The 26590-nt window shown below is 36.3% G+C and overlaps 1 protein-coding gene across 1 annotated transcript in view; it reads left to right on the top strand.

Moving 5' to 3' along the window:
• Positions 1–440: 440 nt before the first annotated feature.
• The window catches only part of LOC134842884 (A-kinase anchor protein 9-like), a 32241-nt gene continuing 6091 nt past the window's right edge, over positions 441–26590 (top strand). The window contains exons 1-13 of the mRNA XM_063859393.1: positions 441–584; positions 890–1010; positions 1709–1873; positions 2156–2302; positions 5146–5331; positions 5786–6029; positions 10174–10340; positions 10887–11051; positions 13507–21678; positions 22237–22389; positions 22959–23009; positions 23884–24119; positions 25826–26009. Coding sequence (XP_063715463.1) covers positions 930–1010; positions 1709–1873; positions 2156–2302; positions 5146–5331; positions 5786–6029; positions 10174–10340; positions 10887–11051; positions 13507–21678; positions 22237–22389; positions 22959–23009; positions 23884–24119; positions 25826–26009 — 9951 coding nt within the window. The 5' untranslated portion in view covers positions 441–584; positions 890–929. The remainder of the gene's footprint in view (positions 585–889; positions 1011–1708; positions 1874–2155; positions 2303–5145; positions 5332–5785; positions 6030–10173; positions 10341–10886; positions 11052–13506; positions 21679–22236; positions 22390–22958; positions 23010–23883; positions 24120–25825; positions 26010–26590) is intronic.

Genomic DNA, 26590 nt, shown 5'->3' with positions numbered 1-26590 from the left:
GGTCGGAGTTTTTTGCTCTTCTTATGCAACAAGGGCTATCCTTATTTTTCCTGTTTGTAAATATTTATATCGTATCTAGTTATCATATCATATCATAATTATATCTAGAGTTTAGTTTTTGAGGTGATCTATTCAAATGCTGAAGTGTGACTGTTTGTTTACTGGTAAATTTGTTCTCAATCTTTTTTCAAAAGTAAGATTTGCCAAAGTGCTTGAGAATTAATCGCATACAACAAGCTGGTTTAGACGAATACTCTGATGGAAAATTATATGTTAAAGAATAAGCAAAGCAATTTTTTAAGACCATAAAACAGTCGAAGTCGTCAAAAAATGTGAAGAATTAATTCTACAGTGAAGACAATAGTTTGATGCAACAAAACGAGACGATTTAACAACAAAGCGCAAAGTTTAAAACCATTGAATCGTCTTTTACAAAAAATCATTCAGTATTTTGCACATGTGCTTTTCTGTACTTCCAGTTTGCATTTAAGAAAGGCATTTAGATTTTTGCTTTAAAATTTGAAACGTTGATTTATTTATACCACATAGAGCTACTCTAATTTTTAAAAGGCTTCTTCCTGCAGGTAGGTGAAATAGTTGAACATCAAACTAATATAATGTTTTGTTTATTCAAAGTTAATAAATAATATTTTATTTTGTTGTAACCTCCCAACAATTTATTAAACAGACTTTTCAACTAAGTTTTCTGCGGTTTTCGGCATAGCAAATGTACGAACTTCGTAATTAACAGAAAAAGCTCGGCAAAGTATAACAAGCATAAAAAGAAAAATGCCGTTTTTTGAAGCCTCCTTTTGTTACAATTTCAGTGGCCTTGACATTGAATAGATTGTACTGATTCATGACAATAGCGCCCTGTTCGTTTTTGCAGTGTGATAATCTGGAGTGGTAACTGAGTTGCTGACCTTGAAATGGCACCCACTCCGTCTGTTGAGGAACTGCAGACTCAGCTGGAAGAACTCATCTACAGAAACACCGAGCTAGAAGAGCAGGTCAGTAACTTCTTATCCCTCTAAAGTTATTATCCCGCATGTTAAATAGTTCAGATTGTTCAGCAAGCTTGAATAACATTACGTTTAAGTTTCATCCGTAGCACAAAAACAAAAAAAATGTTTTCTAAGCATCCTCAGTGGTCAACATATTTGGGCAAATAACTTAAAATGGGCTCTCGTATGCGGGTGAACTTCATTGAAATGAAAACGAAAATATAAATCAAGTAAGAATTATTCTATGAAGTGGCTAATTTTTGTCATTAAATTTGTCGGAAGAACATCTTCAGATAATTTCAAGAAATATTTCGATCCACCAGAGAGAAAAGATATAATGCGAACTGTCTCTGAATTAGACTTATTTGCTTTTTTAGTTAATTTTCTATGCTGTTTTTTTTGCGTCACATGTCTGCTGTTGTTCGATAACACAGGCAGTGCTTTGCAACCCAAATGAATTCGTTAGCTGTCGCCTCACAGTTTTTGGTGCAATTTTGGTTAACATATTTACCATTAATATTTTAAAATAAATTCTTCTCTTCTTCAAGTACGGATCATAGTGGGCTCGGAAAGCCAACCTCATGATTGTGAGGTGGAGGCATGGCCACTTCATTTCGCCTTGGCTCCGCTTCTAGTTAAATCCTGTTTCTTGCATAGCGTATAGAATATTACATAATCTGAGTGATGTGTTACGTAACATATAGGTCGAGGAATGGAAGGCAGCGAGTCAGGAGAAGGAGACTGTGTTGGAGTCCATCACAGATGAGATCAGTGAATTCAAGGAAGTGCTGGAGAAAGAGAAGACTCAGCTGGAAACAACAGTTGAGAAACTGCAAGAGAGAATCAGAGAACTGGAGGCCATCATTGCGGTATGATTTAACTAAGTTCTGTCATCTTATTCATGGAATAATTATCTTTTCGGCTAAACACGTTTCCGGCTAAATATGTTTCCGGCTAAATGAGAGGTGCCCGGTAAATTAAAATTACAGGTATCTTCAAACCTATTTATTGAAATTTGTTGCGCCTTTATGTCCGAACAGTCATACACCCTCGTCAAAAACTCCCGGTAAAAAATTTCGTCGCTCGCCACTGGCTGACTTTCATATCGCATCAACAGATACCCATTGTATGTTTTGGTTGTGATAATGCAGGGCAACCAGGGGCTGAAGGAGGGTCTGGAGCAGTTGGACTCTCTGAAGGCGAGTACGGAGGAGGAGAGGGAGAAAGACGAGGAGATAGCGAGGCTGAAAGAGGAACTGAGGAAAACTCAGGAGCAGCAAGCACAACAGATGAAACGGGTAAGCGCATTGGCGACGTGCAGAACAAAATTGCTCCAATACACCCCCTGCGTTGTTGTTTTAAGGGTTTTCCGTCATTACGGCCGAATATGGCTTACCAATTCTACTAGAAATTCTTGATACTATTCAATGTATCAGTGGAGCTCGTACAACAGATTTTGAACTAACCCAATTTCAGATTTGTTGTTATTTCAATCGATAGCCTACGAATATCCGGCAAATATATCGAAAATGCTTTTGAAAATTTAGTCTAGACTAAATCCATAATTTTGATAAATACAACTTCTAAAAATGTTAAACTGCATTAATAATTTCCCCACTTGAAAACTAACTTCTTATGGATATGATAATGTAAACAATTTGATAATTCAAACATCGGCAATAGTAAATTTTTTAATAAAATTGATCATAATTTGCTTATTACAATTGCGATGAGCATGAGCAAGGTTATTGCACTCGGGTACAACACTTTTTTCCGCAAAAAAAAACTTTGTTCACAGAATGGACGAAATTGTTATGGTAATCATTTCATTAACATTATACCATGGTCAGTGTAGCTAGTAGTAGTTGAGAATTAGATATGGGCACTGGGAGCCTAATCTAGGTTATTTTTGCAGAGCCCAAAAATTTTCGGTAGAAATCCGGCGCTGGAAGAAGTCGGCCTTAATTTTGTCGTCTTATTTTGCGAAGTTTTTTTTTTCGATTTACCTGGTATCAATGAGAGTGATTGAATTCTTATATGAAATCTTGAAAAAGTATAAATCAACCTCCTGAACTCTGTGAAAAAATAAAACAATTAAACATAATTTCAAATTTTTTTTTGAAATTTTAAAAATTTTTGATTTTCTTTCAAGCTTTTTTCTAAGATCAAAAAACAAAGTTAGTTTAAACCTTTGTTGTTTTTGTTTGTTCGATCGGCTGCATTTTTTTGCGTTGTTTCTGCTACATAAAATAGTTGTTCAAATTTAGCTTATTTTTGTTCCGACCATTTGAAAAATATGGAGGTAACTTTGTATACGGGTGTGTTTTAGTTTTTCTTTTTGTTTTCCTCGGAAAATCAGGTACCACAAACAATCATCGGAATAGGTCGAGTGATTTATCATAAAGAAGTTCTTTCAGTCAAGATTTTAACTACTATTAACAATTTCTAAAAAATTTTTCGAGTGTCGAGAAAAACCGATTTGAAGTTTTTGATTTCTCGTCAAATTTCGAGCGAGTAAAGCGAGCGAGCATGCTTAGTTTTGCTTAATTTAGGCCGTTTACACTAGCTTATCTGGCTTATTTTTTGTTTTAATCGAGAAAAATTAGGTTTTCCGAGTTTTATTTACGCCATTTTGAGAATTATAAACTTTAAAATTTCTGCAAAAAAACCTGAAGTTTTTTTTGAATTTTTTTTTTTGATTTTTTTTTTGTTTCTCTGGTCATTTTTCTTCAAAAATTGTTGTCCAGTTTGCTTGTTTTCCTATCTCTGCCGAATATTCCTGAACTGTAGTTTTTTGGTCAGATATTGTTATCCCACCACGCAGAAAAAACGACACTTTTTTTGAAAGAAATAAAGTTTGTGGGCTTTTAAGACTATGGTCGCAACATTCTGTCTACTTGCTCAGTAAATGGCTGTCTCTGTTTTGCTTAGACTTTTTTGAGTTTTTCGACATTTATTTTTTATTTTTTTTTCCTCCTAAGATTCTAACCCATATTGCTTAAATGTAGTCTTTTCATTCGAATTATGAGGACCAAGCAAGCCTGGAGTCCTGTAAAATCTGAATTCAATCAACGTAGCTTTCGGTAGTTGTGTTCAAAACTGCAAGACGAACTTGTTGATTTATTGCGTCAAATTGCATTGCTGTTTGCTAATTTTTCTGATACACTTGTTGGTTTTCTTTAGTTTTAGGTAGTTTCAATAAGCGAATTGACTTCTTACTTCTTGGTTGTCATTTTTTGGAAAAATTTTTATAGTCAATTTTTTCACGTCCAGAAATGTTTTTTTTTTACTTTTCAGGTATTTTTTTTTACTTTTTAGGAGTTTAAATTGGCGTTTATTTTTGGCTTTAAAGATTTTCAAAGTCAATTGGTTGTTCATAGCTAGTGTTACTTATTTGTTTTTCACCTCTTTGTTTGATTCGAGTTTTTGTGAGCATTTTTTGTTGAAACAAGAAGAGTCTTTTTTAGATTTTGAATTCAGATTTCATTCAGATTCAAAAAATCAGATTTCAGTTTTTATTATTGCTGTGCTGTTTTCAAATATTTTCTTCCCACGTCTTCTGCAAAGCAGGTAAATTTACAACGTCAGTTGGAGTCAAAACAACGTTGCTGCTTGCTTAATTTTCAAAAATTTGCAAAAATTTTCCTATTGGAGTTCTTAAAGCTTGGTAACATACATTTTTCCAACGGAAGTGTTGCGAAACTCTGCTTCGCTTCGTGTAACTAAATTAAAGTCCTATGAAGTATGATGCAAAGCTTCTGATTGGCTCCGCAATTCCTTGAGTGATAGAAAGCAACATGTAGATATAGTTTTTGCAACTTCGAGGCTAGAGGAAGGGTAATGGGGATAGAAAATAAATAATTGTCATTAAGTTCAAATCTAATTTTATCAGTATTTAATTTATTTGTTTTGTTCATTTTCCGGATTTCATAAGAACGTAGGTACCTAGTAATAATAATTATCAAAGAATTTCCACCCATATAGTGAACTAATTCAACCGGCAAGCAATTAGAATGAGTTTTGAACCATGTCAGGAAATGCCTCCTTTTGCAATAGCGGGAGGGGGTTCGATCGAAAAGATCCTGGTTTTCTTCTCCTGCTCTATGTTATGGGTGTTTCTTAAGTAAACTATTGTTTTTAGGATCTTACTGCATTGCACGATCCGCGTTCTCTTGTGGATGAGCTGATGCGCATTTCGCTGTCGGCCGAGGCAGCATCCAAATTGATGCTGCTCATTGGCAAGAGCATGGACTTCGACGTCGAGGCACTAAGCGACACCTTCCAGAAGAAGAGTCCAGAGGAGAGACAGAAGGAACTGTCTGATCTGGTCAGTCTAATTGTTCCACTTGATTGCAGAGGCAACATGGAATGATCATTAAAACTAAATTTTATAAGATATTGCTAGAATATTACAAAATGAATCTTGCTATTTATCCCGTTGCTTTCAACGACTCCTTACCATCTTTTTATAATTTATTTTGTTTCAAATTCCTAGAAATTGTCAATTTCCTGGTTTGTTATCAAATCGTATTAAGTTCTCTGCTTTTTCTCGCGGCGCAGTTTTAATTTAACTCGAAAAACGTTTCACTTATATTGGTTATCTCATCACATAGATTATGGAAGAAACAATTAGCAAGGTTCGTTTCACACAAAGTACGTCCATCATCTAGTCCTCTTAGCTATCACAATATCCTCACTTACCAAGCACTACCAAGAAAAAAATTTGTCTGACGCATTATTTTTTACATAATTTGTTTTCATAATTGTGTGTTCTGATGTAGCTATACAACCAAGTGTCCGAACTACACTCCAACAACAAACAACTACAAGTGGACGTGGTTGAGAAAACAGACCAGATCGAGGGGCTAAAAGTGGAATTGCAGACATTGGAAGAATCCAGTGTGCCAGTCGTTCATGTAGAGCAGCTCAAATCAAGTCTGGAACAGGTTACGAAGGAATCGGAGATCCACCAGGAGAAGGTACAACAGCATGTTGACACGATAGGACAACTCAAACAGGACTTAGGTACGAACAAAGTTTAAACCTCGAATCAATTTTCCTCTAACACTTTAGAACACAGCACGTTCTATAAAAGCTCTGTCTGTGTCTCTGTTTTCGAGCTGACTACGATTTCATCAACTCATGCTGAATAAAAGTGCTAGATAAATATTATTAACAAATCGCAAAAAAATTAACATAAGTTAGAATGTCTCTCTGAAATGTTTCTTAATAAATAAATCAGCTCATTGTGATTTTACATCAGTCCCAAACTTTTCGGATACATTTTTTTTCAAAACGCTCAAAAGTGGAAATTTTTGTTTTAATGACATCACAAATATTTGCCTTGCCAATAAATTGCTTTCTGTGTGCCTGAAGAGAAAAAGCTCCTAGTTGAAGGTATGTTGACTCAAATTATTTCATATCTGAAGCCCGTATAATTAGAACTGACTTCCGTTTGCTGTATTTTGTCAAGTCATTCTTTTTAACTTTTAGATGAGTGTTATTATTGTTCCGAGTTACGAAGAAAGTGCAGAATAAATATGCTAGGAGTCGTTTTTTATTCTGACCAAACTTACAAAGAACGTTTTGAACAGCCCGTGGATCGATCCTGGAATCTTTAATTAGCAATTCCTCGTCTTGCGAGAGAAGTGTCTTGTAATCGGGAACTAGACCTTTTTTTATAAATAACTTTTCTTACAAGAAATTGAACTTCTTGCTTTTTTATCTAAACTTAACAACTTGCAGGTTCCGTCCCATTTGGTCTGGAGGTAACTTTGTCACTATTGCACTTTTAGTCTAGGGGTTTCGAGTACCGGCAGGACCTTGTTTTTTTTTCTGTATGTATAAAATTGAAAAAAATTTTCCGGTAAAAATTGAAATGTTGGTTTTTGAAAAGCTTTGAAAAAATTATGGCCCACGGAAAAGTCAAATATTTGAAATTTTTTGATGTTTTTGAAAAATACCCCCTGAAATCTGAATATGTGGGTACAGCAGAGATAGCGGGTGGTCGGAAGCTTCCTTGTCCTAGCGGCTTCTCCCAGTCATGTTTAAAAAAAATTTAATCACCCGCGGATAATTCAACCACTTTTTGACTTTCCTTGAAAACTAAACTCCCAAATCTGAGTTGTAGGTTCAATCAAAATTACACGTTGCTTAGTTTTTTCTGCATAAGACGCTACGCCAAAACTTATTTGCACAAAATAATATGATTCTCGGAAATTTTTCATATGTTGACTGTTTTTTTTTAAATTATTTGACTTTTCTTGATAACAATCCTGCCAAATCTGATACTAATATTCTAATCGAAACAATAGGTTTTGAAAGCCGATTATAATTGGATACGATCATTATTTTTTTAATATGGCCTTCAAAAAAGTTCGAAAATTCGACCGTTTTTTCGAAACTTTGATTTTTCTCAAAAATTACCTTGCCAAACATTCTCAGGTTGTATTCCACTGAGAAAAACGGGTTTTGGGAATTTTCTCTGCGTAATTGACAACGATGTAGTTTTAGCAGAACAATGTTACAAGTTCGGAAAGTCAAGTTTTAGAACTTTTGACCGATTTTTAGAATTTTTCAGACTTTCCTTAAAACTATCTTATCAAATGAAGGTACAGACAGAGAGTTTAATCAAAAGAACCGATTGCGGTAGTTTTTCCTGCTGATGCGACTTTTTAATGTTTGTAAAAAAATGTTATGTCCTTGGTCCTAGTATCTCAAAAATTTTCTCTTTTCTCACTCATTTTTAGCAGAGAAACAACTAAGTTTTATGGCAAAGTGCAGTTTTTGAAATTTTCCATTTCATCCTGAATCGGTATAACAAATTCAAAGTATCAGTATTGTATCTCTCGGTTTTAGCTGGGCCACAGATGTCTTTTATCGACACATAAGAAAAGTTGGTTCAACTAGTTTTTTTTTCGTGTTGTATTAAAAGTTGTCCGAAGCTCCACTGTGCCTCTGAGTTTAATACGCAATAGTTTCAACACGCCAATTTATTTTTGCTTGACGAACTATCCGGAACCAATAAGGTTTTCAAGTTTAATTGAGACCAACTACATTGGTCATATTTACAGACGCGAGCATAGTGTCACATTACGATCTCCATTTTTTTTTCAACCCAACTCGCAAATAAAATTAACTTGCTCGTTTAGTGCTTTCCAATTTACAAGTGAATAGTGTTTGTTATCTAGTGTCTGGTATCAGTGGCACAGTTGCGTAGAGCATTCTGTTTGAAAACTTGGATGTCCGTGGACTGAGGTTCGATTTCAGTAGAACTCATTTGTTTTCCAAAATTCAACGATTTTTCGTTTCTTACTTTTTCTCTGTTTTTGTCCCTCTCAAACCTATTTTTGCCATTTTTTAATTTTGCTGGCAAAATTCAGATTCGGCACTGTGTATTTCTTTATACGTATCAAAATCTTAAGATTTCATATTTGTCCATAATGCACAATTTAGTTTAAAAATTCATTCAATTTAAGTGTGATAAAAGGGAATAGTTTGAAATAAATAACAGGATCCCCGATAGTGTTGATAGTGCTTCCAAATTATTCAATTTACTGCTTCGGTGATGTCAAAAAAAGCATCGAATAAGCCAGCGCAAATTAGACAAGCTAATAAGTTTTGAGAGAAATTGTTGAAAACTAACGATCGGAGTATTCTGATTTAATGAGTGGCTGTATTTGCTCAGCTTTAGAGATACGCAAGACCTTTCTATCGCAATTGTTCCTTCTATTTACCAGAAACTATTTACCCAAGCATAGCTTGTGTTATAGTATGAACTATCATTTTTTCCTACCTAAGTCGCAAATATTGTTGCGATGCATTTGTTGCGACAAAATGTGTTCATTTTGAAAGTGTTCATTTTGATCCAGCTATTAAATACAGCCAATGTTAAGGATATTAACACAAACTATTATTTTACGAATAGCACTTAAGCTTCAAGGTATCATGGATCTGTAGCGTGGAGGTAGGGATGGAGACCAGCAACAAAATAAGAGGGTTCGAAACTGGGCAGGTTAGGATGTTTTTAATAAACTTTCGTATACTAGTTAAAACGCGTCCGCTCTATAAATTGAGGCATCTTAGTTGGTAAATTTCTTTTTTTTTATTGACTGGTACTGCTAATGCGTCATAATTGGCTTGCGTCACTTAGCAATTATGTAGACTCATAATTGGCGTGCGTCACTTAAGAATTTATGTAGACTCAAAATTTTACTCATTTAGTTTTCACAGTAGCGTTATCGTTAATATTTTTGCTTGTGTATGCGAAGTGCAATTTCGCCTCTGTGTCAACAGTTTGATTGCAACTGCCGGTTCATTTCGATTGAATGAAACTCACGGTTTCTTGCTTTGCAAGTTATAACTCAGGATTTTTCTCTGACGGGAATCTTGCGACTCTTATACGTTATGCTTTGCATTCATGTGATTTTATGTATCTATGATTTTCAACGCTATTCTACCCTATAGCATTCGGGTCTTTTCGGTTATACCCTCTAAATGTTAAAAAAAAATTTAAAAAAATTTTTTTTACAAAGTTTGACTGATTTTCCTGAAAAATGCAGGGCTGATATCCCTAGCGTTGAATCAAGCTAGAAACTGGCAAAAAAATGCGAACTTAACGACAATTTAAAACGCATTTAGCATCCTTGTAATGAAATTTATGCTCAGAAAAATGCCGAAATTTGGAGAAAAAAGTCAGTTTGAGGCTCATAAGTTAAAATGGTTCGTTTTTACCAGTCCCATATAGTGCATTTCCTAGTAACAACGTCCCAATTATGTGCTTTTTTTTTCATTTTTCATAATTTAGGGGGGTATAACCAAAAAGACCTTAGAATTCTACCTTTTACTGTTCTACCCTACATTCCCATCTACCTTATGCCATTTTACCTGTGGCCATTCTAACCTACAATTAAAATAACTAAAACCTTATCCCATCTCTTTGGAGGGTCCAAAACAGAGTCAATACGAATATAGAGATCAACGAACCAATGAATTTGAACACAGATTTTTGGACGCGTGTGAGTAAAATTCCAAAGCAATATAAAAATTGCTTGTTTAAAATCGAAATGCACCAACACTGATCATTGATTAAACAAACCACACAGAATTGACGTGCCAGTTTAGCAAAAAAATGGTAGAATAGTCAAAATTAACTACTTCGAGTTTTCAGAGGTGAACGAAGCTGCGATTGAGGAGCTCGTGCACACTAAGACAGATCTGGAACAGAAGGGCAAACAGCTGCTAGAGGAGAAGAAAAGTCTGGAGACTAAGAAGGTAGAACTGGAGGAGAGTCTGGTGTCCCAACATGACCAGATCGAGAATCTCAATTCCGAAAAGGTATACATAGGAGGCTCCTATCTAAATTCACTTCCGAAATTTTATACTACATATTTTTGTGCTGATCATTCCCCAATTTGTACATGCAAGACTGGTTCAGCAAGCATCATGAGTTTTTAACCTCTTCCTTTAAAACGTCCAGACGTTGATGATTTCTTGAATGTTAGTAACATAATATTTGAATGTCAGTTAATTACTTGCATGTAGGAGAAAAACGCGATCTAGTTCAAATTGTATGATTCCTTTTCATCATCGTAGCAGAAAACATGGAAAGTTATCATTCATGCAAGACAGTGAACTACTTCAAAATTTCTTGATGTCAAATAGATTTACCTGCCAAATTTTAAGTAATTTCAGACGGTGAATGTTCGAAGATAGATAACGTTCAGCTGGTCGACCTTTTTGCTCTGATTTGTATTATGTCACCTTTTGTCATCGTCACTTAATTGTTACTCTAAATAGTCTGTTTTATCTCTCGTTGTGCAGTGAATAATTATGCTGTACTGTACTTTCAACACCGTATCGAATGAATTGAATAATTTTTAGGATGTACTCATGGGAGAACTCGTGCAGCCGGGAAGCCAACGTTTGACCGAGGGATTGTTCAAACAAATATCTGAAAAATTGATTCGAATGGGTAGAGATCCAGAATCTCTGCTTGACAAGAGCAATAAGAAACTTCCGTCAGGTGGACTAATTGACGTTCCCAAGGTATGCAAACACAGATCTGGATTATCATTGAACTTTTTCTCGCTGTCCGATGAAAAAGACAAAGGTCGTTTTTCAACCTCTTAGATTAATTTTTCCCGAAAATTCCTTCTGTGCTCTTGTCAATTTGTATCGTTTTATGGAAACAGGAACAAAAATTTGAGATATGTAAGTCTCAAAATGGATTATAATACCCACTTAAGCAAAATTATTCAGCAAAAATGATTCAAAGTTCTGAAATTAATTTTTGCCGCTGTGAATTTTTATTATACTAATTTTGCTGTTGAAATTGCGCCGAATTTTTGGGCCATGCGAGTTGTAAGAAAAATAATTAAAACAAAAAAGCAAAAAATTTTTTTGATTTTTCATAAGAACTTTCTTGTTGCAATTTTTTTATTAGTAAGAGGAAATCAAAGTAATTAACGAGTCATAAGAACCAGGTAACAATAGATGAAAATTTGAAAAAAATCACAGATAATAATTAGAAATCAGTCTGAAAAATCACATTAGAACGGCTGAAAGAGCTTCAATTTGATACCTAACTTGACTCGCTTGAAGTCTTCTTGGAGGTAGTAAAAATTGGCTGGATAAAAAACAGACGCTACACCATAATTTTTCGCACTTCGTGACTGGAAGTGTTCGGAAGAAAACAGATTCTTTATCAATTTCATTTTTTCTCTAAATATCAACGTTTTGCAGGTCTCATTCTTTGAATTCATTATATATGAGAGCAGCTGTGGACCGACCTAAGAATTTTTCGAGGGAGAATTTTAGAGAAATTTGTTCAATTTTTCCATATGGATTAAGTTGTTTTTCCCAGCTCTCCGAAAATACTATAAAGTGCCCATTTTGCCACAATTTTCTACGCGGCTGGCAAATATTTGAATAAAAAATGCCAAAAATGACGTTTTAGGGAAGTTCTTGAATAATTTGACCAAGCAGTTTTTTTGGAACGTATTCGCCGCTGCCTCTCATTTTTGTTTATCAAATAGGTGTCGTAAAGATGTACCAAAGGGGACCTTTTGGGTGGTTTGAGGGTCGAATTCAAAAACGAACTATTTGTAAACCAAAGTTTTTACAACGTTTTTTGTGTGCTTTAGACTAATTGTTAAGTGCCATGAACAAAATGAAGGCACGTGTTTAGTCCTTGTGTACTTTCATGTTTTTATGAAAAAGTTTCTTAAAATTTCTATGGTCAAAACTTTTTCTCGTTTTCTTTCAGTACTAATTGTCTAATTGTTTTAGTTCTTTCAAAGTTCCCTTAAAATATATTCGCCAAGTTGTAAAGCAATTTGTCGCATAAAAATTTGATTGACTTGAAGTTTCGAAAATAGAGTATATAATATTTAAATGAAACTAAAAAAAAAAGATTTTTTTTTGGTCAGTAATATCTATGGCTAGTTTCAGTTAATTGAAACTTTTCCAATTGTCTGTTGGCTATGTTTTAAATGTTAAAAATTGGGCAAAGAAGCTAATTTAAGAACTTTAGAAAACGTAGACAGTGAAAAAAGTGTCGTGCAAAAAATGTGCTCCACATATATTTTCACCCAGTGCTTGTGCTCTCAATGATTTTTTACTTTTACGACTAACAAGGGTATTCCAAATGGGCACTAGACTTTTCTCCCGTTAGTAACTTTGCTTACAGGATTACTCAAATTGGTGGTCATCTCAATCTGTGTTTTTGTCAACTAAAAGATTTGTTTTGAGCATGTTTGCATTTTAACTGCCCGTACTATTCGAAATATGTTTTCTACGTTGTTTGTTAATACACCAACTCCAATTTCAGTTGTTTCAGTTTTTTGAGGCAAGCATGTGTCTGATCAAAAGTTTGTGAGTTGTTAATGCTTTGCAAGTTTTTTCGAGGTTAGTTCAAAATTCAATTGTTTTTTTTTGCAAATTTTCTTGAAATAATTTCTTAAAAACAAAACCAAGACAAAGATATGAAAATTTTGATAGATCCTTTCTTGACGTCTATTCAAAAAAGTTTTCTGTGGCTTTCATCTCTATTTCTGTCAATAAATTGTAGTTTTGTGTTGTATCGCTTTTTGTGCGAAGCTTTGCGTTGCTCTGTGTTCAATATACGGACAGGTACCACAAAGACGCGTCATAATATATACATAATTGATACATCATAGTGAAGTCCTTTTATCTGTGCTTCGAGTGATTTTTTGTTCAATTTGAAAACTTTATCGAAGTGCCGAGATGAGTTTTTCTAAAAAAAAAATTGGTAATAATAATTGGAATAGTAATTGATTGGTAGTTATAGTAATAGTTGTTGGTAATAATATTTGGTAGTTGTAATTCGAATAATAAAATGGTTTTCTGACCAGCTTATAGCGAAAAGGTTGAAGTTGATAAGTACGCCAGAAGAGACCGAAAATTTGTTTTATAGATTGATATATTTGTTGCCAAAACGTGCTGTAAATTAGGTCTGAAGATGCTGTACTTTGTTTTGCAGGAGTTAGCAGAACTCAGAGCAGCAGTTGGCCTTATGGGAGATATATCAGCAGAAGATATTCAGAATTTCGCAAAGATTCATGGAAACTTGAAACCCGGACAACTTGAACAACTTTTGAGAATTCAGGAACAAAGTCCTGACTTACTAGAGAAAACACTGTTGAAACTTGATAATGATAAAAAGTCCAGAAAATTAAGTTTGGAAGATTTAGTCAAAGAAGGAGTGCTCTCAGAATCAGATTTAGAACATATAAAGAGCATCGCTCATGAGGAGACCGAACAAATTCTCTCCTCGTTGCATGGACAGCCAGAACAGATGCAAACTTTGGCCAAACTTTGTCGAGAATTTCCAGAACAAATGGCTGAGTTGGATCCAAAACAGTTACATGCCTTTGCTGAGATGTCAAGTGATGGAAATTCATTGATTCAAAAGCTTCTAGAACTTTCCAGGCAGGGCAAAAACGCATTAGATGAGTTACTTAGGAATAAAAAGATCAGCGTGGAGGCAAGAAACAAAATTGGAGAGCTTGCTAAGGTCTTGAGTCCTACAGAAGCTGCAGCTCTGGCAGAATATCAGAAAAATTTAAACAAAGATGACTTTGAAAAACTTGTCGATCTATGCTACACAAATACGGAACAGATGCGCCGCATTTTGGCAAATCCAGAAACTACACCGGAGTTCATAGAAACTCTTCTAGATGCCAGTTCAACTATAGCTCCAGAGCTATTGTCTCCACTATTGGACCAAGTTTGCAAAATGGGAGTCAAAAAGGCGGAAATTTTACTGGCTCAATTACCTGTAGAAAGTGACGAAGCTAACTCGAACTCAGATACAAGAAAACTGGCCTTAGAAAACTTCCAATCACTTTTAGCTGTAAGTGAGAATTTGCCAAATCAGAGCCAAAAAGATAAACTTATAGAATTACAGAAGACACTGTCGCCAGAAGCGTTCAAAAAGCTAATGCAATTCGCAGAGCGGAATCCATCTAAGTTCCAAGAACTACTTTCAAAAGAATATATAAACCCAGACACACTAGAAAAACTGCTAGAAAAGTCGGATGATCTTGATTCGGAAACTTTGGATCAACTACTGAACATATACAGCGATGTCGACGAAGAAATATTTGACAATTTATTGGCAGCCGTTGAAGCCGACCCAGAGGCAGTTAAGAATCTTCTGGCTACAATTGGAACCACTGGACTGTCACCAAATAGTTCAAATCTACTCAGCGAAAATTTATCTAAAATTTTATCAGGGATGTCAATTATGCCAGAACAACAACATGCTGTTCAATCAGGGTTGAGCGACGGATTTTTTCCAAATAACGGGTTCCAGATTGACACTAGCCAACCTTTTTCAACTATGACGTCCAAAGTATCCGAGAAGTACGTCGAAGATTCTGATATGGACGATGAGATAAAATCGCTTTTACAGGTCGTCAGCTCCCATGTGACTCCTAAACAATTCGACTCTCTTCTAGAACTGCAAAAGAAAATGAATCCCGAAGACTTTAAAAGTTTACTGAAACTCCTGCTCGAAAGCCCGCAAGATGGCGCCCAGTTGTTGTCCAACTTGGACTACGATAGTGATGAGGTGAAGAAAGTGCTTGGAACTGTGAAAGGTCTCAGCTCAGACCAGCGTCAACAGCTATTAGAAGATCTCGCAAAATGTGATGAAGAAAAGGTTCAAGTATTACTTGAGGCACTTGATGATATAAATACTGAAAATATCAGCAAACTTGTAGACTTGGAGTTAGAAAGTACATTGGCTCTACCTGATCTTCAGAAAAACCTTCTGGCGTCGCCTATTGCTCTTGAAAATCTTTCAAAGTTAGACCCACAATCATCCGATAAGTTGCTTCAGCTCAACAGAGAAAGTCCTGCTTTGGTTGAGAAAGTTCTAGAAGGCGGAAGTGTTGATGCTGAGCAGATTGAAAGACTTCTTGAGATGAAAAACAATTTGACACCTGACCAGTTTGCTCAATTTGTGAACATTTCTGAACAATTTACCCCTGAAGAAATTCTGGATTTCGTCAACTTGAGCGAACAAGCGCCGGACCAGTTCATGTCACTGGTATCTCCAGGAGCGGAAGACAAGCGGAAAAGCATTTCAGGGACCCTTAGTGAAATGGTTGCTGAAAATGTAGCAAATCGAGCACAAGGCCTGGAATTGGACGATCAAAGCAGCGGCAATTTGGTCGTTTTTAGCCAAGAAGCAACTCCAAAAGAAATGGACAAGTTTTTGTCTCTGAAAGCAATTTTGAATGATAAGCCAGATGATTTTATCCAGTTAACAGCCTGGGCCGGGGAGGATCCAGAAAATTTTAAGATGTTTCTGGCTGCAGACAACTTGGATGCAGAAAATATAGCGCACATTCTAGAGCTAAAAGACGCTGTTTTGCCCGATGAGTTTAGAGATATGTTGAAACAATATGCAGGTAAAGAAGAATTAGAGAAAAATGAGCCTGCAAAAACCATTCCAGAAAGTGTCGCAAAAGTTGTCCAAGAACGACTTAACGAAAACAAATCCGATTTAGCGCCAGAATTTGTTACTAAATTAGAACAAACATGTGTCAATCTCCCTTCCAGAGACGCCGAGAAACTTCTGAGTCTGCAAAAAGGACTAAGTCTGAAAGAATTTGAGGAATTGATAGACTTGGTGTCTGAAAACCCGATAAAAATGTCGCCATTTTTGAATTCGTCGAAGTGTAACGCAGAAAACACGAAACGTTTGGTTCAAGCTAGTGCCAACTTAAATGCACAAGAAACTGAGTCATTATTGAGGATGGGAGAGAATTGCACGCCTGAACAAGTTTTTGACGAGCTGAAAAAACTAGCGAAAGATACTAAGGCCTCAAAACTAAAACAAATTCTGAAAACTGCTGATTGCTGCGAGCCTGAAAATTCAGGAAATGTTATGCAACTTTGTTCGTCGCTTAGTCTCGAACAGGCTACTCAACTTGGCAAGCTCGCTGAAACGAATCCTGAAACAGTAAAAACGATGCTAGCTAAGAGTTCTTTAGACGCCAAAACCCTTGGTCACTTCCTTAAACTTCAGCCTGCGTTGGAAGGCGAAGAATTTAACGAATTGGCGCAAATTTCTGCGTCGACAGATTCAAAAACATTTGACAAGTTCCTTTCGAGCTTCGAACAAAATCCAGAAGTTTTCCGAGCTCTTATTGAGGAAAAAAGTGAGATTTCTAATCAAATGAAAGATTTGCTATCTCTTCCTAAAAATGGAAAGCCTAAACCAGATATGTTTCTGGAAAAACTGGGCAAACTAGCAGAAAAAGTATCCGGTCAAATTGACACTAATGAGAAAACAAAACAGCAAATTAGGTGCATTGTGCAAGAAGCACCACCGGAGTGCACTAATAAGCTTCTGGCAATGCAAAGTGAATTGAAAAAGGCAGATTTTGAAAAATTAATTGAAGTTTGTGCACTGGAGCCTAGCATATTGTCATCGTTCGGAGACGATCAAAAAACTTTTTCATTATGTGCTAAAGAAACGATTAAGCTATTTGGTGACGTAAAACCGAACAATGTTCAGCAGTTTGCAAAATTGGTGTCTCATTTGCAACCAGAAGAAGCGACGTCGATGATGGAAAAATTTGCAGGGCTTAAGAGCAAAAAAGCACGAGGAGCTGCTACTTCCAACTTGAACATGTGCCTTGAGGCAAGTACTGAGATGCCATTAGAAACATCAAAGACTCTCTCAGTCCTAAGCTGCGAACTTGAACCGGTTGAGTACTCGGAGCTTATTGAATGTCTGAAAGAGGAACCAAAAATGGCTGAATGTCTGAAGCAAACGACGCAAGGCAAGAAAATTGAAGACTTGATTCATTTGAAAGCAGACTTGGATATAAGTCCAAAAGAATTGAGTAAAGTTTGTGACCTTTTCAATTACCTCGACAAGAATAATTTTGCTTCCCTGGTAGAAGTATGTGGCCAAAATTCGACCGAAATTCAAGACATTCTTAACTCTAAAGGATATAACCTAGATCAAATGGTGGAAACTTTTTCGGATCCAGGTTTAAAAGGCAACCCGTTTGCAATCATGAAGACTCTTCGGAAAAAAATGGGCGACATCGGAACTGAGAAATCAACAAGCAAGGATGAGTCACTGGCAGAAGCTATGTCGAAAAAAGTGAACGAAAAGTTAGAATCGAAATCGGATTCTCTGGACCCCAAAACTGTGCAGGATATCAAAACGATCGCCACTAAAGTATCTCCTAAAGACTTAGACTATCTACTTGATCTTGAAAACAAAACTTCACCGGATATCTACACTGAACTTGTGAGTCTATGTGTGTCAAATCCAAGTCAGCTCATGAGTATTTTGAAAACTCACGAAGAGCCGCAAAGTTTTGCCAACGACCTGATTGGTCTAACTAACTCACTGGAGTCGGGTCAACAGAATAATTTAATGGAACTAGGGCAGCAAATAGGCGGGGAAAGTTTCGAAAAGTTAGTGGAATGTCTTAAAAGTGAAAAAGATCAGCAAGGGCTGAAAACGGAAACGGAAAGTGTCGAAAATATTCTAAGCTTGACGTCACTGGTGAACCAGCCTAAAAAAGACATTTTGATTGATCTCTACACAAAACTCGACCCTGAAAAGTTCCGAAAACTTGTGCAAGTAGGCCAAGAAAGCGAAAAGAACCTTTTCAATTGTTTACAAAAAGGAGATTCGGAATTGGACAATTTGAAACAATTGATTGACTTACATGATAAATTGAACTCAGTTGAGTTCGAAACAGCGACTGAATTATACTCCAAATTGGGTAAAGACGCGTTCAAAAAACTATTAGCCCAATATAAATTGAACCCAGAAACTGTTAAGGAAATACTGGTTTCAAAAGAAGACAACTCAGAAGTTTTGTCGCAAATTCTCGGCAAGAACTCAAAATTAACTGCAGCTCAACTGAAGAAACGTCTTGAAGAAGTAGCCAAAGGAGGTGAAAAAGATTCAACTAAACCAGTTGATAGTCTAAGAGGAGCAGTGATTGATGCCACGGAGAAAATAACAAAAGAAAAAGGACTGACCAAGAAAACTGCCGACAATCTCAAAGAAATAAGCTCAACGTTTTCTCCTGAGATCGTAGATAAAATATTTGAGATGAAAGATAGTTTAGCAACTGGGAAATTTGACCAATTTCTAGAAGCATGCAAATCTAATCCAGAAAAAATGGAATGTTATCTCAGGAGAACTAGCTGCAAACCAGAATCAGTCAGTGACCTTATGAGGCTTTTAGACAGAAGTGGATCTCAAAATTTGGCTGAAAACGTGATAGAAATTGTGACCAAAGCAGAAAACCCGAAAGAGTTCATAAATTTAATGAACGGAAAAACTTCAAAACTTTCACAACAAGAGAAGAAATTGCTGACTTCGATTTCAGCTGTTGAGGAAACTCAAAATCTTAATGATGCGATTGGACTTCTTTCTTCTTGCAGCACAGATGAGGTTTCGAAAATAACCTATAACCCAATAACTCTCAAAGAAACTTGCGAGTTAGTTGGCAGCGATAAAGAAAAGTTGAAAAATATGTTAGAACTAGAACAAATTGAGGCCGAGCAGTTAGTTAAGATTGCGAAAGAGAATCTTGGATTTAGCCAGAAACTCCTTCGAAAAGACTGGTTTGAACCAGAGGTCATCGGCGAAGTTGTCAACTTGCGAAAAGTTTTAACACCGGGTCAGTTTGACCGTCTGGTGAAAATGGCAGAAGAAGCCAGCTCAGTCGAAGACTTCAAAGAAGTTCTGGCCCTCAGAGAAGAATCACCCGAAGACTTCAGGAGTCTAATTATCACTGGCCCGGACGATCAAGCTCTCTTCGGAACAGACCAACCGGATAAGAGTTCGAAGGATACATTCACGGAATTAGCTGCGGAAAGATTGAACCAAATTGCTACGGAAACAGGACTGGAAGCAGGGTTAAGTGAAGATTTCACGAACTTAAGTTGCGAAGCGACAGCGGGAGATTTGGACAAACTCTGTTCTATGAAAGATGCCCTAGGTGAAAACAAATTTGCCAAGCTGGTGAATTTAGCAAGTGTATATTCGAAAGAAATTGCAAAAATACTTCACTGCCCGAAAACTAATGTCGATTCGATAGATGATTTGCTGGGAGTTGTTGACCTCTTGGACGGATCAGCACTTGAAAAATTGATGGCGACTGTTGACAAGGTCGATGATCCAGCTAAAATCAACCAGCTGATCGCGACCTTTTACACAAGTGACGATGATGAAAACAAGACTCCTGTTCTAGAAATTGTTGAATCGTTTTTAGACATTGTCGATTCTGCGAATACAAAACATGAAGCCAATTCGATCACGAATAGTCTGGCGGAATTATCGTTGGAATCTGTAGCTAACCTATTAGATATGCACCAAAACGAAGAGTTGGATCTAGCTAAAGCCTGTACTGTTTTAAAAGAGCCCGACACTCTTGAAAATCTGATTAATTTGGAAACTGGTGTAGCATCAAAGATGGTTGCCCTTAGTGATCAGTTTAAAGAGCTTGGAAACAAAGTTCTCCAAGATAAAAATTTCACTCCAGAAATAGTCAAAAGTTTGATTGAGGCACAAGGTGATTTGGAACGGAATGAGTTTGAAATTTTAGCCAAAAAATTGCAAGTCGAGCCTGTAACGGAGATCGCTAGAATTCTGCAGCTACGATATGACGCCCCTAAAGAATTCAGCAAGCTTTTGACTTTCGGAAATACACCTGAAACGCACGTATCATTTACGGAAACTACGCAACAAAAATTGGATGGATTTGCAGCTGATTCAGGCGTTGATCCTTCCAAATTTGACGGGATTGAAAGTTTTGCAACACCTGCCGATCTCGACAAGTTGACTCAGCTCAAAGAAAATCTAGATCAAGAAACTTTTCAGAAATTCGCTGATTTGTGTCAAGATTTTCCAGAGGAAACAGCTCATATTTTGCATGGAACTGAAGATACCACGCCTGATTTTGTAGAAGATCTGCTTCATGTGCTGGGCGGGCAAAATGATCATCAAAAGGGTTCTATAATGCGAGCAATGGGGAGTTGTGAGTCCCAGAAGCTGTTGCAAGTAATCTCTAAATTAGACCCACCTCAAGGCATCGGAAGTTCCAGAAAAGAGCCTAAGAAGAACTTGGCAGTTGCTCTTTCAGATGGTCTATATGTTGCAGATAGTAAAAAAGAAACCGCAGCTGCTTTAAACGCTCTTCAGAAAATCGGAAGTTCAACTATTGCTGATTTGGTATCTTTTGCAACAAACAATAAACTGCCTCTCTCGAAAATGATTTCTAAATTTGGCAATGAAAAATCACTGAAAACATTACAAACTGTGAATCCAATTGACGTTACAGATATGTTAAAATTACATGACCAAAATGAGACATTCGCGAGAAAAGTTGTGGAAAACGAAAGTGTCTCTAACGGAATCGTCCAGGAAGTTTTGCGATTGCAGCAAAGTTTGCCGCCTTCCGATTTTGATGAGTTTATGACATCAACTCAGAATATGCCAGCAGCTGATATGAAATATGCTTTAGCTCTCAAAAACACTTCGACTCAGGCTAAAATTAGCGCCAATAAATTCAAAGATTTAAGTCCTGATCAAATAAAAGCTCTGGAACTTCTATCTGATGATGGAAATAGGATGGAAGAGCTAGCTGAGATGCAACAAAACAATCATGAGCTGTTACTACAAATGTTGGCGTTGATGAAAACTATGCCTGAGAAAGACCTCGAGGCGTTCCGGGAACTTATTTTGGAAAACCCGGAATTGTTACAAAAAATTTTAAAGCTGAGCGAATCGGCTCCGGGTGGAAACTTGGCAGATCTTTTGGATGATCTTCGAGTCAAAAATAAAATTACCACCAAAGATAGAAAAAGTGAAACTAGTAAGCCCAAAATTGCACGTGGCATAGACAAACCAGATGGAAAAAGGACCTCAAGTAAAGGTACGCAAGGGATTATTCAAGAAGAGGATTTGTTTTTCGAGGATCCGAGAGGCGATGATAGACATCAGTTGGAAAGTGGTCCAGGAGGAGGTCTGGATCTGGACGGTCTGGCAATGCAGGAATTAGAAAGGGAAAACGAGGAGTTGAAAGCTGAGTTGGAACAATTTAAAAAAAGCAGATCAGTGGTTTTACGAGCAGGTAGAGACAAAGAAGACTCTGCTAAACAGGTATTTAAACATCTAGAAGTTTTTATTGCATCGATTTTTTTTTGATAGTCTTGGTTTGCGTTGATTTCTCCAGAAACGTTAATAGATATCCTACTTTTCTTTTCAAATGACTTGCTGGGAAAAATGATTTAAAAAAGCCATTACCATTTAATGAATCGATGCTTCATTTTAAATACGATAAGATTCTTGTTATATATCTTTTTGGAATTGCCAAGTGAATAATGTTTTTAATTTGTTTTTTTTTTACTAGGGGATGACTGCCATATCTTAAAAGCGTGAAATTTTTGAATTTATCCAATTAGGGCTGTAAAATGTACATGTTTTGTCCACAATTTCGCATTTAATGAAATAATAATAATAAATTAGTTTCCAAGGAAACTAATTTGCTTTTGTCTATTCTTATAATATCTGCTTTGTGGACACAAAAAATATGTGCAATTACGATCAATTGATATAAAACGAACACATGCGCTGTTCAGTTTTAGGTGTGCACGGCAAACTGCTTTTATCATTTTGATCAAGATGTACTCGCATTTTGGTTACTTTTTTCTACTTCAGCATGATGATGATCTGATGAAAGAGAAGATGATGCTTGAGAAACAGTTGACGAAGGTGGAACATAAGTTAGAGTTGGAGCAGAAGAACAACCAACTGATGTCCAAGGCACTACAGAAGGTGGAGAGAGGGGCCAAGGAAAACAGGGAGTTGAAGGTACATACATAATGTTATTTTGGTTCCGACCGCTGAAAAAGGGGAGGTACTTTGTCTTTGGGTGTCTTTTACTACTACTGTCGAAATTGAGCTCCTATTCATGAATGCGATGATGTATATGCCGAATGTATTGTTGGTAAAAGTTAACAAAAATAGGAGCATGTGAACAAAAAATATATTTATCCCTAATGACATATCTTGTTTTAATGTATACTTTGCCCACTGATAACAACTATACATACCAACTAAATTTTAGGTAGATTATCATTAACATTGATCTCAATAAAATCTTCATAACAAATCTATTGCCTTGCACAGATCCACAACAATCATACCTTGTGTCATTCAGTCCAATGTCAAATTTATTTAATTTCCTTTTATGCAGTCGACTTTTTAAAAAGTTAGGATGGTAATTTTAGTATAGAATGATTAAAACATCAAAAAAGTGTCAAAACGATTTAAGTTTTGTTGCCATTACTTAATTTCATTTGAGAGACAACAAAGTCTTCCGCCCAGTTCTCTCAAATAGTTCAAATGAATAGTTTCATCAAAAACAATTCTGTTTTCAGGCTAAGGTGGACGAATTGCTAGAGAAAGAAGCTAAAGTTGATCAGTTACAGGTAAAACAACACGTGCAACTTTGCTCCTAAAAACTAACGAAAAACAAACAAGCCGAGAACGTTTTTGTACATTTAATGATTGTATCCAGCTAGAAAAATGAATTTGTATTATTAGCAGTGAAATTCTATTTGAACATTTCTTGGATTTTTTTTAGTTTAAAAAGAGGTTACGGGTGGCAGTGTGCTTGTTGTTAATTCAATCAAGAAAATGTTGAATGTAGTACCAGTACAATGTTCAGCGTTCAATCTTGCGGATTCGAACGCTCTACTTCTGCTCCATGCCCCCCCAGCCGCGATTTAGTCTGAAAACGGTGATGTGCATAAAAGCTTTTCTCGAACCTGCAAGTTTTTTTTGTAAATAAATTATCGAAATATAAAGCATGACTCAACGAGCTTGATATAATAACTCACTAAATACCATACGAGCATTATTTCAGGTAGTACCTGACGGTGCGTAGAAAAACGGCTCATTCCCTTTTCGTGAGACAAAACATGAAAATATAGGGTGCATATATACAAAACAGTTACATACACAACAGTACAATTCAAAACAGTCCAAAAATCATGAAATGAAAAACAAAGGTTTCGATACAAAACAGTCTGGTTGAAAATCGCCGGTGAAAGCTCCGCAACCCTTCCCCTCAAAGACAAATACTCAAAAAAAATTATTGTTTCTTTTATTTTGTTTTGATAAGATATATTGGTCAGAACTTTCTGTGCTAGCAGTTTATCAAACGGCTATCTTTTTGAAATTGATAGCCAGTTGATATTCCATTCGAGGCGTTTTTCGTTATTTTCGCATTTTTTCTGATAATGTTTGCGAAGTGTACAATAGTAGAACCCAAATGGTCGATATCTGGTCTGGTTTTTACAGGAGCGTATTGTGGAGCTGGAAAGCATGCCACAAACAGATCCGGAGTTACGTCGCCAGCTGGACAAGATGTTCTGGATGAACAAAGAGTTGTTGAGACAAATCAACGAGAGAGATTTTCAGACCTCCAAATTGAAAGAGGAGTTCCGAGAACTGCAACATGAGGACATGGAGAAAGATAAGAAGTTGGACGATATCATGAGTCATCGGGCTGAGTTTCTGAAGGAAGAAGAACAGAGGTGAGAGATGAAGTTTACCTTCAGAAAAAAAAGATGACACTCAAGGCACAGCCGAAGCGGAGCTTCGCGCTACTTGCGAAGCTCCGCTTTAGATAAATCTTATGGTTCATTTATCAGGAATATACATTCATCGTTTTTTATACCAGGTAATAAAATGAATCTTTGTTGAAAAATCCGCGTCCAAAAATTCATTCAAATATGTTTTTTGTAAATTTTATTAAAATCAGTTTCAATAAATCATTGGCAGTGTTCGAATTACCAAAAATGTATAATGGTTTTACAGCAAAAATTTCCAAATATGCCAAAAACCTTTCCAAAAATTAATGAAAATAGAGAAGGATCTAGGATTTTCCTGAAAAAAAGGGCCAATTTTCAAAAAATTTAAAAAAAAACAGACCAAAAGGGCTGTTTTTGCAAGGTTATAACAATAAAATTACGTTTTTTGGCGCGCGCTCTCCCTCAAAACTATTTGTCGGCCAAAAATGATGTCGTAGAATAGCACCAAAGGGGAGAGATCGAATTCCTAAAGGGAAAATGGCGTCCGCTCCCCACAGTTCCCATAGATCTGTCCTTGCAGGGCATCAATGAAATGCTATCCAGTTCTTTTCTGTGATTTGCCAACATTCTAGACTGAGTTTTTGAGTCATAACTTAGATGTCATTTTGCTGGATTGAACTATGCGCGCTTCTATCAATTTATCTATGATGCTTAACTCGTAAGCGCGACTAATATAAGCGCAACGATTCAATGCTAATGCTGCCGGTGCATTTATAAAACAGTCCTTTACAACACATCCAATACAAAAAAGTCCAAAATTATGAAATGAGAAAAAAGGTCCGATAGAAAACAGTCCGGTTTAAGGTCGCCGGTGGGCTGTGCACATACAAAACCAAAATTGTCTTGAATAAAACCACCCGCGGAAAATGGAATTTTCAAAACTTTAATCAAAACTTTCAAACTATTACTACAAGCAATTTGCAGAAAATCTAAACCTCAAAATTTTTTTGAAATCAATCCAATACATCTTTTACAGCGTAAATGAAGTTCACACGAAAAGGTAGGAAAGCAGATTTTAGCCATAGACGAAAAAACGATACCGTTCAAAAAAATTTTTATTTTAATTTTGAACAGAAAACACTGTTGAATCAAATTTGAAATACAGTTTTAGTTGCTAAAAGACTACCATTATTAATGCTGAGGATCAGAAAAAGACTCTTCTAAAGGCTTTCCATTTTTTAGGTCGATCAGATTGATTTTGCGAGCTCCAACAAATCAGAACAAAGAACCTATATTGACCAAATCTGCTAAATAGCTCCAAAAGGGGGACCCTTGGGTGGTCATAAGGCTGACCCCCTGAAAACAAGCGTCACCACCCCCACCCTTAAATGCGCTACTGTTGAAGTTGACTACCAGATTCAGTTATCCTGTAACCAGGATTCTTTACCCGGAAAAAGTCAACTACTGGTTGCAACTTGAGCAACATTATTTTGCAGCAAAATGTGTTGGCTAAAGGACAAATACAGTCGTTCCACCGTTAGAAAATGTCAGGGTCAGGGACTGTATATAAAACTATCATAAATCATATCTTCATCTTAGGTAGTTTTGTCTAAATGTCTAAAATCTTGATTGCTAGATGTCTTGAGTTCTGTTGTGAATGTATTATCAAAGTGAAAACCAGCAAAACACTTGTCCTTTTTGTTTTCTAGTACTGAAAATCGGGAACTGTTACGTAGCACCGAGATTGAGAGACTTCGAGAAGAAATTGCGTATTTGAATAAAATCTTAGCACAGAAACCACAACCGGCGGAAATGTCAAATCACGACGACAGAGCATCTTCTGTCAATGAAGATGAACAAAGCACGAAGGAATCCCATAAAGAAGAGTTAAAGGTAATTTGAAAAAAAATCAGCTAATTCTGATAAAATTCCACTTTTTTGAACACAAAACGTGAAAAAGGATGTTCTAAATTCCCTGCGGTCAGCCTGTTAAACTGAAGATCTAGTATGTCTCTCTGATCTGCGCGGGATTCCTAAAAATCATAATATCATGAACTATTTCCCGACTGTTCGTTAATCATTTTTTTTACTGTTTATTTATGATTTCTGTTGAGCCAGAATTATTAAACCTCCTCCCGGGAGAATCTATAATATTCAGGTTACTAGCAGGAAGAACCATAATACAGTGACCAAAAATAAACCCGGCCCTCTTTTTCTAAGACATGCTTAAATTGATCCACCGAGACGGGTTTTATTTTTCTGGCTAAACCGTCCTCATATTGATGAACTTCTGTATGATAAGATTAAGCTTATAGATTGAAGTTGTTTTGTCGAGGAAATGATAAATGAGCAGTCGGTAAATGGTTAATGGTATTGCAGTTTTTAGAAATCCCGTGAGGATCTGAGAAAATTACTAAATCTTCAGCGTTCAAGGTTGACTGTGGTTAATCGCCCTGCTGAGTATTTTTTGTTCA

The sequence above is a fragment of the Symsagittifera roscoffensis genome, chromosome 3 (genome assembly GCF_963678635.1).
Source record: "Symsagittifera roscoffensis chromosome 3, txSymRosc1.1, whole genome shotgun sequence".
Lineage (NCBI taxonomy): Eukaryota > Metazoa > Xenacoelomorpha > Acoela > Convolutidae > Symsagittifera > Symsagittifera roscoffensis.
Note: the sequence above shows the minus strand (reverse complement) of the source record. Positions and strands in the feature narration are given on the sequence as shown.